The 16,290-nt window shown below is 39.7% G+C and overlaps 3 protein-coding genes across 14 annotated transcripts in view; all 3 read left to right on the top strand.

The window, feature by feature from the left end:
- LOC123856088 (KRAB domain-containing protein 5-like) overlaps positions 1–16,290 on the top strand; it is a 212,269-nt gene that overhangs the window by 10,100 nt on the left and 185,879 nt on the right. For all 10 annotated transcript variants that reach the window (XM_064581750.1, XM_064581748.1, XM_064581745.1 and 7 more), the window contains exon 2: positions 15,649–15,744. The gene's annotated coding sequence lies outside the window, so the exon portion shown is untranslated. The remainder of the gene's footprint in view (positions 1–15,648; positions 15,745–16,290) is intronic.
- The window catches only part of LOC123856136 (microsomal glutathione S-transferase 2-like), a 77,127-nt gene that overhangs the window by 10,092 nt on the left and 50,745 nt on the right, over positions 1–16,290 (top strand). Inside the window, exon 2 of the mRNA XM_064581884.1 lies at positions 15,649–15,744. The gene's annotated coding sequence lies outside the window, so the exon portion shown is untranslated. The remainder of the gene's footprint in view (positions 1–15,648; positions 15,745–16,290) is intronic.
- Positions 1–16,290, top strand: part of LOC123856096 (zinc finger protein OZF-like) — a 60,422-nt gene that overhangs the window by 10,196 nt on the left and 33,936 nt on the right. Inside the window, exon 2 of one of the 3 annotated variants that reach the window (XM_064581778.1) lies at positions 15,649–15,744. The exons of 1 other annotated variant lie outside the window; for it this stretch is intronic. In XM_064581778.1, the coding sequence (XP_064437848.1) occupies positions 15,711–15,744 (34 nt within the window). In that variant the 5' untranslated portion in view covers positions 15,649–15,710. Of the gene's footprint in view, positions 1–15,648; positions 15,745–16,290 lie in introns of those variants that run through there. One more of the 3 variants, XM_064581779.1, reaches the window with a different exon arrangement.

Below are 16,290 nucleotides of genomic sequence, written 5' to 3'. Positions count from 1 at the left end.
GAATGGATCACAGCTTTACATTCTTTGTAAGAGTAGGAGGAACATATTAATAACATAATACATTTCTTTAATGTCTTTTAAGTGCTTGTTCATAAAATTTTCCATTAGAGATTTTTATGACTGATCATAATGAATTTCCTTCACAGTTTTACTGCCATATAGGACATAGCAATGGTTCAAAATGCTTGCTTTTCATACATGCACAGTCACAGTTTAAAATTATAGTAAAATAGAAGAATTCTTTTTTAATAATACATGTTTTTGTTTGCTGTTTTGTTTTTTTTTCTTATTTTTTGAGAGAAAGAGAGATGGTAGAGGGGAGGCACCCAGGTGCCCCAGAAAGAATCAGACATCTTGGGACGCCTGGGTGGCTCAGTTGGTTAAGCGTCTGCTTCAGCTCAGGTCATGATCTCAGCGTCCTGGGATTGAGCCCCGCATCGGGCTCCCTACTTGGTGGGGAGCCTGCTTTTTCCTTTCCCTCTGCCCTGCCACTCCGCCTGCTCATGCTCGCTCTGTCTCTCTCAAATAAATAAATAAAATCTTAAAAAAAAAAAAAAAGTCTGAATCTTCCGCTTAATCAAGTCTGTTGCTGATTCTTCAGTTTATTTTTTTTTAGATTTTATTTATTTATTTGACAGAGACATAGGGAGTGAGGGAACACAAGCAGGGGGAGTGGGAGAGGGAGAAGCAGGCTTCCCACTGAGTGGGGAGCCTGATGTGGGGCTCGATCCCAGGACCCTAGGATCATGACCTGAGCCGAAGGCAGACGCTTAACGTCTGAGCCACCCAGGCGTCCCCAGTTTATTTTTAAATTCAGTAATTGTACTGTTTAGCTCCCAATTTCTGTTTTTGTTTTTGTTTTTTATTTGACAGAGAGAGACACAGCAAGAGAGGGAACACAAGCAGGGGGAGTGGGAGAGGGAGAAGCAGGCCTCCCGCCGAGCAGGGAGCCCGATGCAGGGCTCAGTCCCAGGACCCTGGGATCATGACCTGAGCCGAAGGCAAATGCTTAACGACTAAGCCACTGAGGCGCCCCTCCCAATTTCTGTTTTGTTGTCTTTTATACTTTCTGCCTCTTTGGATTTTTGTTTTGATCATGCATAGTTTTCCTGATATCATTTATTTTCCTATCTCTTTTCTCTTCCTGTATGAGCATCTTTCTCATGGTTATTTGAATTCTTTGTAGGCATTTAATAGTTCTCTATTTATTTAGGGCCAGTCTGGGGTCTTTATTTTGTTCCTTTGATTGGGACTTATTTTTCTGTTTTTTTTTCTTTTTTTTTTGTATGCCTTGTGATCCTTTGTTGAGATTTGGGAATTAAAACAAACAAACAAAAGAAATGGCCTCTGGTCCCAGGCTTTATGTACTTACTTTAACAGGAGAACACAAATAACAGTCAGCTGTGCTGCTAATTCTGGGGCTTGTCAACATGCTTTGGGGATATGTAATATCTGAGTTTTTGTAATTTTCCAGTTGTAAAAGTGTTTTTGTTTTTTTTTCCTTCTTTGGAGCCCATGATACCTTCCTCTCCCTGATGTTTGCCTTCAGCTCTGCCGTTTCTCTGCTGTTTGAACAAGTACTCGGGTTTTCTCTGAGCGGCCACCATAGTGCATCCAGAGGGTGCCCTCAGCCCTCCATGTCATGCACGAGAGTTAGAGGTCTATCAGGCAGCTGCAAAAGCCAGATCATTAAATGTAAGAGGTCACTTACGTCTTTCTCTCCTGAGGAGAGGGGAGAGTTTTCTCACAGTCTTGTTATGGAATGCTATGCAGCGTGAACAACTATTGAAGGCAAGTGTAACAAAATTCTGGTCTCTTCAGTGTGACTCTCCTTCATTTTGTGTCTGCCTATGGTGCTGTGGTCTCCTGACTGGCTTCTGGAGCACTGACAAAGGTAGTTTGGTCCATTTTCGCCCCCATGGAGGAGCAAAGTCCTGGTGGTTCTTATTTCTCCATTCTGCTGATGTCCTATGACGGGTATTAATTTTGTACATTAGCATTTTAATGTCTATTTACGTTAAGTGTAGTAAGTGGGATAATTACCAGGTGTCTTTCAGTTATATCTTCTGAAGCCCTAGGCTTATTGGCAAAGACAATATTCTTTCCATAGAGTGATATGGAAAGATATGAAAGCTGTGGCCCTGAGTATTTATACTTAATGAGTGACTGGGGCTGTGCCTGGGGAGGGAGGAGGGTAGAAAAGGGCAGGAAGGATTTTATGATGGATATAACCGAAGTGGGACAATTACCCATAATGAAATTTTAGTGCCAGAAGAGACTGAGGATATGAAACATCTCGAGGAAAGCCCCACTTTAAGACAGTGTGTCTTTCTTTTTTCTTTTGACCATATTTGAGTATTTTTGAATGGCAAATACCATTAACTTTACTCTTAAATTATTTCATGCCTTTATTGCTAGTGTGCATTTAAAGTCATTTGTTTGTTGCTGTCTCACAGATATGAGGGGCATTTATATAGTAAGAATCCATTCAATACCTACTTTTCCATGGAAAGTTATGGACACTAATGTGCAGTGTGAAGAAAATCTAAATGGAGATGCTGTTTGTGCTTGACCTATATAACACTGGTAAAAGTTACCATGAAGTATGTGTTCATCATTCTTTGCATTCAAATAAAACAGAGGAACATTCTCAATTTTCAGTAGTTTTACCCACTGCTGTTTGAGGAGAAAACGCTGGCAGTTCATCAAAATCTGGATGTGTCTTCATAATAGCAAGAGATAGAAGTCATTTTTTTTTTTAAGGATTTTATTTATTTGTCAGAGAGAGCGAGAGAGAGAGAACACAAGTAGGGGAAGCGGCAGGCAGCGGGAGAAGCAAGGAGCCCGATGTGGGCCTCGATCCCAGGACCCTGGGATCATGACCTGAGCTGAAGGCAGACGCTTAACGTCTGAGCCACCCAGGCGTCCCAAGAGGTAGAAGTCTTGGTGTCTGTGGTCGAGGTGGTGCTTCAGCCTCACTCCTGAGTACTGAGATTTGCCCAGTGGTGTCTTGTGTGGATAGTTGCTAGTTGAGCGTTCTGTGAGAAAGACTGAAGTGGGAACTACCCATTTCACCATCTTGGATGATGTCACCCCTCTGTGATCAATGCTTTTATGTCTCATGAGCTAAAATCAGTATTTCCTACATACCTATATGCATGTGTGTGTTTATATCTTACATACATATACACATAGATTGTTTTCCATCATGTAGACTTGTTTTCCAAGAAGTAGTGTACATTTAGATATTAAAGATAACACTATTAATAACAGTGACAAACTCCTTTAGTGTTAAAGATTATTCTATATAATATTCATACTGCCATTTTGGTTGTTTGATTGGTTATCACTGCATTAAAAATGTGTTTTTGTTTTTGTTTTCACTTTAATCCTCATGTTTTAGTTATAGCTCTAGGAATATTCCAGGGGAATATGTTCAAGCAAAGTTTGATGGTACCAGGAACATTTGGTTTATTTATTTATTTGTTTGTGTATTCTAATGGATATAGTGGGGTTAGGATTTATCCGTTTTTTTATGCTTTTCCTTACACCCAGTCTGTTACTTCTTTCTTGACTTTTCCTGTGTGCTTTTTAAGAAAATAATTCTACATATTACTCTGTTACTTGGAACGTTCTGTTCTCAGCATCTCATATGATTTAAGCTAAAAATTAGAACACGCTTTTATTTTTATTTTTATTTTTATTTTTTTTTTAAAGATTTTATTTATTTATTTGACAGAGAGAGACACAGCGAGAGAGGGAACACAAGCAGGGGGAGCGGGAGAGGGAGAAGCAGGCTTCCCGCCGAGCAGGGAGCCCGATGCGGGGCTCGATCCCAGGACCCTGGGATCATGACCCGAGCCGAAGGCAGACGCCTAACGACTGAGCCACCCAGGCGCCTAGAACACGCTTTTAAAAACCAGTCACAGTGTGAAGTTACTTCCTATCTTTAATTTTATATATTGTCTATTTAAGTGTATTGTGACACTAATCTGTTTACTTCCAATTGTTTTTTGTAATGATGAGTATGTTTTTTTTAAAAAATAAAGTCACTTGTACAAATCATAAAGAGCTGAATGGAAAATTGCAACCTGATTACATCTCCAGAAACCACTGAGATCAAGAAAGAGAATATTTTTGGTCCTGTAATACTTTTCTTTAGCTCCTCAGGGACTTTCCCCAAAGTTCAGCACTCTTAACATGTAAGGCACTAGATTGCTATCTTCATTTTTATACTTTGTATAAATGTAATCGGGCCATGGGAATTCTTTTGTATTTGGTTTTTTTCTTTCCATATGTTGTTTGTGAACTACTGCATGTTGCTGTGCATCATTCATCAGAATGGATGGATCCAGGTCCATTGTGTGAATATCAAACAGTTGATGGCATCATTTTACTGTTAAGAGGCATGTGGATGGATTTCATTGTAGGACTATCGTGAATATACTGGTATATAAAATCTACAACTTGTCTTTTAGTGGATCATGCATTATAGGTTGGGAGGGAGTTAGTGGCAATTGCAAAATCTCCCCTTTTGACAAAATTTTTCTTGGAAAAACATCATAGATCAACATTGTTTCCTTCTACCTGGAGTTTAAATGTTCCGCTCTGAGCCTTAGGTAAGAAGTTTGGTTACTATCTTACGAACCAGTCTTTGTCTTCAAAATAGCTTAGTTCAGTTGAACAGTTGTCTCATTTCAGGAGGCGTCATGGAGGCGGATTCTTTTTTTTTTTTAGATTTTATTTATTTATGTGAGAGAGAGAGAGTGTGTGTGTATGAACAGTGGGGAGGGGCAGAGGAGAGGGAGAAGCAGGCTTCCCTCTGAGCAGGGAGCCCGACCTGGGACTCGATCCCAGGACCCCGGGATCATGACCCGAAGGCAGATGCTTAACACCTGAGCCACCCGGGCGCCTCCACTAAGGGGATTTTCACATGTCAGGCTTGAGGCCCCCTCCAGTGCAGTAGGAACAGGCAGAGGCAGTCCGATAGGTTGTGCTGGCCTGTTCTTCACATGTCTCTGGGGGTCTTTCCAAGTGGCCCATACAGCAACAGGCATGAACATTGTGTAAACACGGGCCGTGTGGCAGGTTCTGTGAAGTTCACCTCAGTTGTTTGGTTTGCAGGGCTCCAGGAAAAAGGGTGGTTGTAGTTCTCAGTGATTCCAAGTCAAGAGAATGAGAGAAAATTAGAAACCTCAGTTTGGAGAGTCATAACCAGATTTTTGAGGAAGCCAGTAGAGTTCAGGATCCAGCCCTATTTTATAGGCAAACAAACGGATAATCAGAACTACAATCTGACATCCACAAGCATGTGTTATTAAAACATAGTGTTTCTCTCTAAAATCACCCTCATTTCCATCAAAGGTACTGAAATGCGCATTAGTTCATTTGTAACAGAATTCCAAGTTGAACAAATTTGGTCTAATTATTTACATAAGCACAGCAGCTTCTCCCTCTCCCTCTGCCCCTACCCCCTGCTCCTTCTCTCTTTCTCTCTCTCGTGCATACTCTGTCTCTCAAATAAATAAATAAAATCTTTAGGGGGATAAAACCCTTTAATTATTTATTTAACCAGGGTGGCAATCAGTGGTTCCATATGTTACATAGTTGTTAGCAAAACTTACCTCCTATAATATTGAGAAGTTTTAACTTTCTAAAGTAAACAAAGACCCAATAAATAGAAAACATAGAAACTCTGGTTTTCTGGGCAGATAAAGAAGGGAAAAAAAACTTTGTTTACAATTTTTTTTTTTAAGATTTTATTTATTTATTTGAGAGAGAGAGAATGAGAGAGAGAGCATGAGAGGGAGGAGGGTCGGAGGGAGAAGCAGACTCCCTGCCGAGCAGGGAGCCCGATGCGGGACTCGATCCCGGGACTCCAGGATCATGACCTGAGCCGAAGGCAGTCGCTTAACCAACTGAGCCACCCACGTGCCCCCTGTTTACAATTTCTTACCAAGAGATGACCAGCAATTCAGGAAAACTATGTCTTTCTAACGGGGTGAAAGCCGAATGTCCATCTTATACCCATGTACTTTTAAAACTGTTTCATCCCAATCTTAGTCAGGCCATACCACGCATAAAATTTTTTTCCAAAGAAACACAAGCAGGGGGAGCTGCAGGCAGAGGGAGAAGCAGACTCTCCACTGAGCAGGGAGCCCGATGTGGGACTCGATCCCAGGACCCTGGGATCGTGACCGGAGCCGAAGGCAGATGCTTAATGACTAAGCTACCCAGACATCCTGTCTTCGGAGGAGTTTAATCCATTTACTGTGAAAGTAATTCCTCAAAGGGAAGAGCTACTCTTGCCATTTTTAAATAGTTTTCTGTACATCTTGTAGCTCTTTTATCCCATTTTTCTTCTGTTACTGTGTTCCCTTTTGTTTCTTTGATTTTTGTAATGAAATGCTTTGATACCATTCTCATTTCATTTTTGTGTCTTCTGTAGGTGTTTTCTTTGTGGCTACCATGGAGATTATTTAAAACCTCTTAAAAGTATAACAAACCATTTATTTTTATTTATTTATTTTTAAGATTTTTTAAATTTATTTGACAGGGAGACACAGCGAGAGAGGGAACACAAGCAGGGGGAGTGGGAGAGGGAGAAGCAGGCTCCCCGCTGAGCAGGGAGCCCGATGCGGGGCTCGATCCCAGAACTCGGATCATGACCTGAACCAAAGGCAGACGCTTAATGACTGAGCCACCCAGGCGCCCCTATCACAAACCATTTAAAACTGATATTGTCAATTGCATCCAGAGTTCTACTACTGAGGATCACCACCCCTGTATACACTTTATGTTACTGATATTCCAAAATTTATCTTTTATGTTGTATACTCTATAACCTAGATTTATGATTTTTATGCTTTTATTTTTAAAGAAATTCTGTAGCAGAAATAAAATTGATTTGTGCTACCTCATTATTGTACTTCACATTTTATATTTGTGTAAATATTTGCATTTACCTGAGAGCTTTATATTTTCATGTGGTTTTAGTTAGTGTTTAGAATCCTTTTACTTCAAGTAGAAGAATTCCCTTTAGGGTTTCTTGGAGGGCAGATCTAGTGGTAAACTTCCAGGGTTTTTACCTCGGAAAGCCTTCTTTTCTCCATATTAGAAGGATAGTTTTGCCAGATAGAGTATTCTTGGTGTGTGTGTGTGTGTGTGTGTGTGTATTTTTTTTTCATTGCTTTAATATATTATCCCATGCACCTCTTGGGATTTGCTGAGAATCCGACTAATTTCATAGGAGCTCTCTTGTACAAGATGGATTGCTTTTGTCATACTGTTTCAAAATTCTCTTTTCACGTGTACTTTTTGATAGGTTAATTACGATGTGTTGCTGTGTTCATGTCTTGACATTTATCCTACATAGAATTCACTGAGTTACTTGAATTTGTCTCTTTCTTTCCATAATTGTGGGAGGTGTAAACCCTTAGTTCTTCATGTAAGTTTTCTGCCCCATTTCACTCTCTTTTTTGTGGGGACCTCCTTAATATGTAAAATGCTCCAATGTCAGTGTCCCGTGAGTCCCTTAGGCTCTGTCCTTTTCCGTATTTTCTTTGTTCCCGACAATGGATAATTTAAAACAAGGGGCCTTTAATATGTCTGATTCTTTCTTCTGCTTGGTGAAATCTGTTTCTGACCCGGTTGTGTATTTTTAAATTCAGTTATTGAACTCTTAGCTCCCAATTTCTGTTGAGTTGTTTTTTATACTTTCTGTCTGTTTGGATTTTTATTTTGGTCATGTACGGTTTCCAGTTATCATTTATCTACCTATTTGTTTTCTCTTTCTCCATGAGCACCTTAGTGATCATTGTTTTGAAATCTTTGTCAGGTAATGAATATTCCTTATTAATTTAGAGCCAGTCTTGAGTTTTATTTTGGTCCTTTGATTAGAACACATTTTTCTGTTTCTTTGTATGCCTGTGATCTTTTGCTGAGATTTGGGGATTAAATAAAAAACAGCCTCTGGCCCCAGGCTTTATAGACTTGCTTTGTACTGGAGAATAAAAATAACACTCAGCTGTGCATTAGCCTGCATAGTCCTGCATAATCCTGGGGCCTGTCAAACATATTCTGGGGATGTGTAATGTCTGAGTTTTTTAAATATCCCAGTTAAAAAATGCTCTGTTGTTTCTTCTTTGGAACCCATGATATATTATTTTCCCTGATGTTTGTCTGCAGCTGTGCAGTCTCTGCAGTGCTTGAATAAGCGGTCAGCTTTTTTTTCTGAGCAGTCACCACAATGGATCCATCTCACCTCAGTGGAATCCTGTAGTATCTGTCTCTTTGTGAGTCATTTATTTCACTAAAAATAATGTTTTCAAGCTTTACCCAAGTTGTATCATGTCACAAAATCTGTTTCTTTTTCAGAGTTGAAAAATATCCCATGGTATGTGTATGCTACATTTTCTTCATCCATCCACCTAACCATTAGCATTTGGGTGGGTTCTACCTGTTACTCGCTTTTGTGGGTCAAGCTGCAGTGGATGTGGATGTGCAAATACCAATTCCAGATCTTCCTCTGAATTCTTCTGGATATAAACCCAAAAGTGGGATGGGTAGATCATAGAATAATTTTGTTTTTAATTTTTTGAAGAATCTCCATGCTGTTTTTCACACTGGTTCCACCATTTTATCTTCCCTGCAATGGTGCATATGAGTTCTAACTTCTCCACATCAGTTACCAAGCCATGTTAATTTTGATATGTTTCATAATGGTCATCCTGTTGCATGTGAAGTGATACCTCGTTGTTTCTCATTTGTATTTCACAAATCATTTATCAGATTTGGAACATCTTTTATATGCATCTTGGCCATGTGTGTACCTTTTGGGTTGATTAATGTCTATTCAGTGCTTTACCCATTTATTATTCAGGTTGTTTCGGATGTTGTGTTGTATCATTACTTTATAAATTCTGGATATTAACCTTTTTACACACGGGTGCTTTGTAAAAATTTGTTCCCATCTGTAGTTTCTGTTTTCACTCCATTCTTTCCTTTACTGTGTACAGGTTTTTATGTTTGTTATAATCTCACTGGTTTATTTTTAATTTTGTTGCCTCCAACGTGGGTGTCATATCTAAAAAATCATTGTCAAATCAAAAGTCACGTAGCTTTTTCTCTATTTTTTCTAGGAGCTTTATATTTATATGTTTATGTTTAATTAAGTGTTCAACCCATTTTGAGTTAATATTTGTGTGTGGTCTTCAGTAGGAGTCCATCATCATTCTTATCATGTAGGCATCTGATTTTCTCAACACCATTGTTTTAAGATGCTGTCTTTTATCTATTCTGTGGTATAGGCAGGAGGTCTTGTTGAAGTTCCTTTGAAATGAGAGTTTATATCTGAGCTCTTTGTTCTGTTCCAGTGTTCCTTATTTTTCATGCCTCTTAAATTCTTTTGCTTACTCTGGCTTTGTAATATGCTTAACATCAGGAAGTGTGATGTCTCCAAGGTACTGATTTTCAAGATTATTCTGGATATGTGGGACGCCTGGGTGGCTCAGTCGGTTGTTTTCCTTTGGCTCAGGTCATGATCCCAGGGTCCTGGGATCGAGCCCCACATCAGGCTCCTTCTTCCTCTGCCTGCCGCTCCCCCTGCTTGTGCTCTCTCGCTCTCTCTGTCTCTCTCACAAATTAATAAATAAAATCTTTTTTTTTTCTTAAAGATTTTATTTATTTATTTGAGACAGAACGAGAGAGAGAGAGCACATGAGAGGGGGGAGGGTCAGAGGGAGAAGCAGGTTCCCTGCCGAGCAGGGAGCCCGATGCGGGACTCGATCCAGGGACTCCAGGATCATGACCTGAGCCGAAGGCAGTCGCTTAACCAACTGAGCCACCCAGGCGCCCCTAAATAAAATCTTTTTTAAAAAAGATTATTCTGGGGGCACCTGGGTGGCTCAGTCGTTAAGCGTCTGCCTTCGGCTCAGGTCATGATCCCAGGGTCCTGGGATCGAGCCCCGCATCGGGCTCCCTGCTCTGCGAGGAGCCTGCTTCTCCCCCTCCGTCTCCCCCTGCTTGTGTTCCCTCTCTCGCTGTGTCTCTCTCTGTCAAATAAATAAATAAAATCTTAAAAAAAAAAAAAAAAGATTCTGGATACGTGATATTCTGTGACATTCTGTATGAATGTTATAATATGGGTTTTGATCCTTTTGGCAAAAATGTCATTGGGATTTTGAGAGAGATTGCATTGAATCTGTCCATCACATTGGGTATTATTGACATCTTAATAATATTATGTATGTTACTCCAATACCATTAGATTTTAATTCAACACCATAGATGTTTTCCTACTTATTTTGTCTTTAGTTACCTCTGCAATATTTTATAATTTTCATCACATAAGATTTTATCTCTATCATGTTAAATCTTAAGCATTTCATTCTTTGTGATGCTACCATAAATGTAATTATATTCTTAATTTTTTGGTTGTTTTTTTTAGTAGAATCAACTAATTTTTACATGTTGACCTTGTATTTTGAAACTTTGTAAAATTTGTTTGGCTTTTAAATGGTTTTTATTTTATTTATTTATTTAAAAAAATATTTATTTGAGAGAGAGAGAGCATGAGCAGGGGGAGGGGTAGAGAGAGAGAGAGAGGAGCAGACTTCCCGCTGAGCAGGGAGCCTGACATGAGGCTTGATCCTAGGAGCCTGGGATCATGACCTGAGCTGAAAGCAGCTGCTTAACCAACTGACCCACCTGGGCACCCCTAAAAAAGTTTTTAAAATGTGGATTCTTTTTGGCTTTTCTATATATAAGAGTATATCATCTGTGAACAGAAATAATTTTACTTTTTCTTTTCCAATTTGGATGCCTTTTATTTATTTTTGCCATCTAATTGTTCTAAGTGAAATATCAAGTAGTATGTTGAATGGAAGTGTTGAATTTGCTTCATTCTCTTCTACCTGATCATGGAAGAAAAGCTTTCAGTCTTTAACTAGAGTATGATGTTACCTTTAAGATTTTCATATATGGCCTTTACTACATTGAGGTGCTTACCTTCTCTTTCTATTTTGTTGAGTGTCTTTATCATGAAACAGTGTTGAATATGGTCAAATTCTTTTTCCACATCAGTTCAAGTGATGTTATTTTTGACCTTTATTCTGTTAACGGGATGTCTTACATATTGTTTTTAGTATGTTGAAACTCTTGAATTTGAGGAAGTATTCCCACTTGTTCATGCTTTAGAATGTTAAAATGTGCTTTTGCCATCAGCTCCTTGTATTTTATTTTATATTTTATTAAAAGTCTTATGTATGTATGTATGTATTTATAGAACAAGCAGTGGGAAGGGGCAGAAGGAGAGGGAGAGAGAATCCCAAGCAGGCTCCCTGCTGAGCGCTAAGTCCAAAGGAGCTGGATATCATGACCCTGAGATAATGACTTAAGTGGAAACCAAGAGTCCGATGCTTAACCAACTGAGCCACCCAGGCGCCTCTCAGTTTGCTGTATTTTATTGTGGACTTTTGCACGAATATTCATCTTGGGTAGTAGTCTGTATTCTTCTTTACCTGTAGTGTCTTTGGCTTTGATATCTGGATAAGGCTGGTGTCATAGAAAGGGATCTGATAATTTCTCTTCTCTTCATACGTTGGTAGTGTTTGAAGTTTGATGTAAGTTTTCATTGAATGTTTCCTTGAATTAGCCAAAAATTCATCTGGGTTAGACTATTTCATAGTTTTTGGTTACTTTTTTCTATTTAGTAGTTGTTGGTCTGTTGTGAGGTGTTTTCTCATTTTGTTTTTTTTTTTTTGGTCATGATAGAGTACAGATTGGATCTTTTTTTTTTTTTTTTTTAAGATTGATTTATTTGAGAGAGTGACAGAGCACAAGCAGGGCGAGAGGCAGAAGGAGAGGGAGAAACAGACTCCCCGCTGAGCCGGGAGCCTGACAAAGGGCTGTGTCCCAGGACCTGGAGATCACGACCTGAGCCCAAGGCAGATGCTTAACCATCTGAGCCACCCAGGTGCCCTAACAGATTGTATCTTTTATGAAATTTATACACATGGTTTTTGGTATCCATTTGTTGGCATATAATTTTTCTTTATAGCCTCTTACAATTATTATTTCTATGGCATCAGTTTTTTGTTTTGTTTTGTTTTTTAGATTTTAGTTATTTATTTGCCAGAGAGAGAGCAGAAGCAGGGGGAGTGGCAGGCAGAGGAGAAGCAGACTCCCTGCTGAGCAGGGAGCCTGCTATGAGGCTCCATCCCAGGAACCTGAGATCATGACCTGAGCTGAAGGCAGACGCTTAACCAACTGAGCCACCCAGATGTCCCAGCATCAGTTTCATTTATTTATTTATTTATTTAGATTTTATTTTTTTGAGAGAGAATGAAAGAGAGCACATGAGAGGGGGGAGGGTCAGAGGGAGAAGCAGACTCCCCGCTGAGCAGGGAGCCCGATGCAGGACTTGATCCCGGGACTCCAGGATCATGACCTGAGCCGAAGGCAGTCTCCAAACAACTGAGCCACCCAGGCGCCCCTGGCATCCGTTTTAATGTGGTTTTACTTGAGTCTTCTGTTATTTTTACTATTTTTAGTAAAGGGTGTGTCATTTTTCTGGATCTTTTCAGAAAACCAACTCTTTGTTTTATTGATGGCTTTTTATTTTTTCCATATCCTATTTCTTAAAATAGTTTATTTACTTATTTATTTATTTAGAGACCGAAAACAGGGGGCGGGACAGAGGGAGAGGGAGAGAGAGAACCCGAAGCAGACTTCCACACTGAGCACAGAGCCTTTTGTGGGGCTCAATCCCACGACCCTGAAATTGTGACAGGAGCCGGAATCAAGCGTTGGACGCTCAACTGACTGAGCTACTGAGGTGCCCCTTGCTATATCTTATTTTGTTGATTTATGTTACATGTTAAAATTTCCTCCCCTCTGCTAATTCTTGGGCTAGACATCCTTCTTTTTCTTTTTTTTTTAAAGATTTTATTTATTTATTTGACAGAGAGAGATACAGCGAGAGGGGGAACACAAGCAGGGGGAGTGGGAGAGGGAGAAGCAGGCTCCCCGCAGAGCAGGGAGCCCGATGCGGGACTCGATCCCAGGACCCTGAGATCATGACCTGAGCCGAAGGCAGACGCTTAATGACTGAGCCACCCAGGCGCCCCGACATCCTTCTTTTTCTGATTCTTTTTTGTGTAATAAAGTGATTTGTGCTACAGTATGACAGTGTTAGAAAATTCTCTGTATGTACGATATCTTAGCATTTTCTGTAGGGCTAGTCTAATGGTGCTGAAATTGTAACAAGTAGTTCTCTGGGAAATTTTTTACTTGTCCTTCATCTTGACGGAGTATTCTTGGTAATTTGCTTCATTCATGACTATTAATAGATTGTATACTGTTTTCTTTATATGAGGCTGTTGCTGAGAAATCTACTGATAATGCGTAGAAGCTCTGTTGTACGTCCTGAGGTGCTTATTCTTGTTCCTTTTAAATTTCTTTTTGTTTGTGATTCTTGATAGTTTGATATATTGTGTATCTGTGTGGATATCTTTCAATTTATTTTATTTGGAATTCATTGTGCTGCTTGATATTTTAGGCCTGTTTCTTTCCTCAGATGAGGGACATATAAGCCATTAAGTCTTCTTTTAAGCTCTCTGCCCCCTTTTCTTTCTCTTTACCTCATTGGGTCCCCTTGATGTGTATATTGGTCTCCTTGATGGTGTCCAGTGAGTCCCTCAGGCATTTGTCCCTTGTCTACATTTTTATTTTGTGCTCCCTGTAACTTCATAATTTTAGTGAATTATCTTCAGGCTTTTTCTTTCTTTTGCTTGATCAAGTCGTCATTAAGCGCTAGTTAAGTTTCAGGTGTAGTTGTTGTACTACTGTCAGCTCTCATTTTTTGTTTGTTCCTTGATTGTACTTTCTGTCTCATTGATATTTTGATTTTGTTCTAACATAGTTTGAATATTTTGTTTAACTCTTTTAGCTATTTAATCATCATTTAGATGGTTATTTTAATTGTGTATCAGGTAATATAGGTGTCCATTACCTACAGCCAATTTCTGCAGATGTATTTCGTTTCTTTCAGCGTGCCTTGTTTTTCTTCTTTGTATGATTTTTGATCTTTTGAGATTTGGGAATTTAAACAGCCTAGGTCTCCTAGTCTTTATGGACTTGCTTTTTTCAGGAGAACACCAATAACAGTCATAGGATGCAGAAAATTTGCAACTTGTCAAACCCATTTGGTCAGGTATATTCTCTGGGCATGTAACTTCTCAGTAACAAAAATTTCTCTGTTTCTTACGAGTCCATGATATATTGCTCTCCCTAATGTCCGTCTTTAGATGTACAGTCTCTGCTACCACAGTGTTCACTCGTGACAACAAATGGTGCTTTGATGGTGTCTGCCATTCTGTGTTGTACTCTGTGCCAAGTGAAATAAAATCAGTTTATGTACCCATATGAAAAGTCACAGCTTTGGACACAGAGACACTTCAGTATGTTAACTATATGATTCATGTTTTCTGGAAAATACAAATAAGTAAACAAAAGAATGTGTCTGTGATGTGAGTGTGAAATACAATGAAATCTTACAAGTTGGAGGCCTCATTGACTTACAACCAACACTCCCACAGGTCAGAATCTTAAGTGCACAAAAGAGAGAGCTTTCATTTTCCATTGGAAACTACAAGCAAAGAGAAACTCAGAAGAAAGGAGTTTCTAGTTTGAATGTGATGGATTCTGCACACCTTTCAGTAAAGCCATCCAATCATTATGAATGATTAAGAGATAAATTCACGTTATATAGGAGGAATCTGACAGAGAGCACCAAGCCAAGTAAAAGAAGTTACCACCAGCTGTAATAATAAGCAAATTGATATCAGTGCCTGAGGCACACTGAAGGACACAGCATAACTTCTGTGTTCTTGTTGCTGCCCTAGAGTAAATCAGAATATGAATCTAATTAAGAGGGCCACCTGAGTGGCTTAGTAGCTGAAGTGTCTGACTCATGATTTTGGCTCACTTCATGATCTCATGGGTCATGGGCTTGAGCCCTGCGTCGGCCTCTGTGCTCACCAATGCTGACATTCAGCGATGTGGCCATGAAACTCTCAGGAGGAGTGGGGATGCCTGAACCATACATACTCAGAGGCAGTTGTACAGGGATGTGATGTTAGAGAACTACGGACACCTCCTCTTCCTAGGTGAGGATGGCTTTTTCCATATTTCCAAACCACACTCGGATTTGTTCCTTCCTTTGAAAACCATCTCTTCAAAGAGTCTTTGCACGACTGGAATTCAGATCCAGGCAATAAGGGAAATCAGTAGGGGTTTGTAGAGAAAAATTTTCATGATATTTCCTTTTCAGCTTTAGCTTCCCCTTTCCTTAGGGTAATATCATCAGTTCTGTAGATTTGTGGTAATTCTACATATTCAGTGACATAAAATGGTACTGCCTACATCCTAAACTCCAATTATTACTCTTTGTTATTGTATCAATAGTACTTGGAAGTGGAGGTCATAATGTGAATATTCAAAACCCCTACTGTGTGTTCTAAAGGGATCGTTGGTTAACAGCACTTGGGAAATAATTTTCTAGAATTCTACAATGTCCTCTCTTCTCTGCTGAGCACAATTTTGGATTGAAAGTTAGAATCTCCAGCAATACTTTTTTCTATTAAACAGATCTCGTTGTGTGGAAGCCAAACCTGGTCCTCTTTTTGGAGCAAGAGAAGGAGCTCTGGGATATGAAGAGAAAGAAGAGAGTAGCCTTCCACCCAGGTAGGTGAGACTGAATGAAGCGGATGACAGAGGTGAGGTCCAAATGTGAAGCAGGAAGATTGACCTTAAAGTGTGTTTTAAGTAGCTCTCCTTGAATGGAAATTAGTTTGAGAAGCCTAGTTTTATTTCTCTCCCTCTCACAGAGGGACATCAGCTATCCAACATTATCAAGCTCTTACATTCTCTAAAGATTCTCCTCCAGCTCCAGTGATGGTCCATCACATCCACAGGGAGGGCCAGGCAACTACCCTGGGAGTGGGGGCTTCCATAGTCTGAGAGCTTCTCCATTGCCGTGAGGGCCCTGGGAAATCTCCCTATTTCTGAGGAACTCTATGCTAAGCCTTTTCTAAGTTCTGTTTTGCCTTGTATGAGAAGTGTGTCATGATAGCAGTGGAATACTGGGGTTTGGTGCAGACATCATGGGAACACTGTTGATAGATATCTGGTGTTTTCTGGTTTATGCTTTCCAATGTCATGGAGGCTTTAATTTTAATTGAACAAAATTGAGACTCAGTAATCTCATTAGATAATAAAGCACCTCCCTAA

The sequence above is a fragment of the Mirounga angustirostris genome, unplaced genomic scaffold (assembly GCF_029215605.1).
Source record: "Mirounga angustirostris isolate CCGP_5_RB_7025 unplaced genomic scaffold, mMirAng1.0.hap1 SCAF_16, whole genome shotgun sequence".
Classification (NCBI taxonomy): domain Eukaryota; kingdom Metazoa; phylum Chordata; class Mammalia; order Carnivora; family Phocidae; genus Mirounga; species Mirounga angustirostris.
Note: the sequence above shows the minus strand (reverse complement) of the source record. Positions and strands in the feature narration are given on the sequence as shown.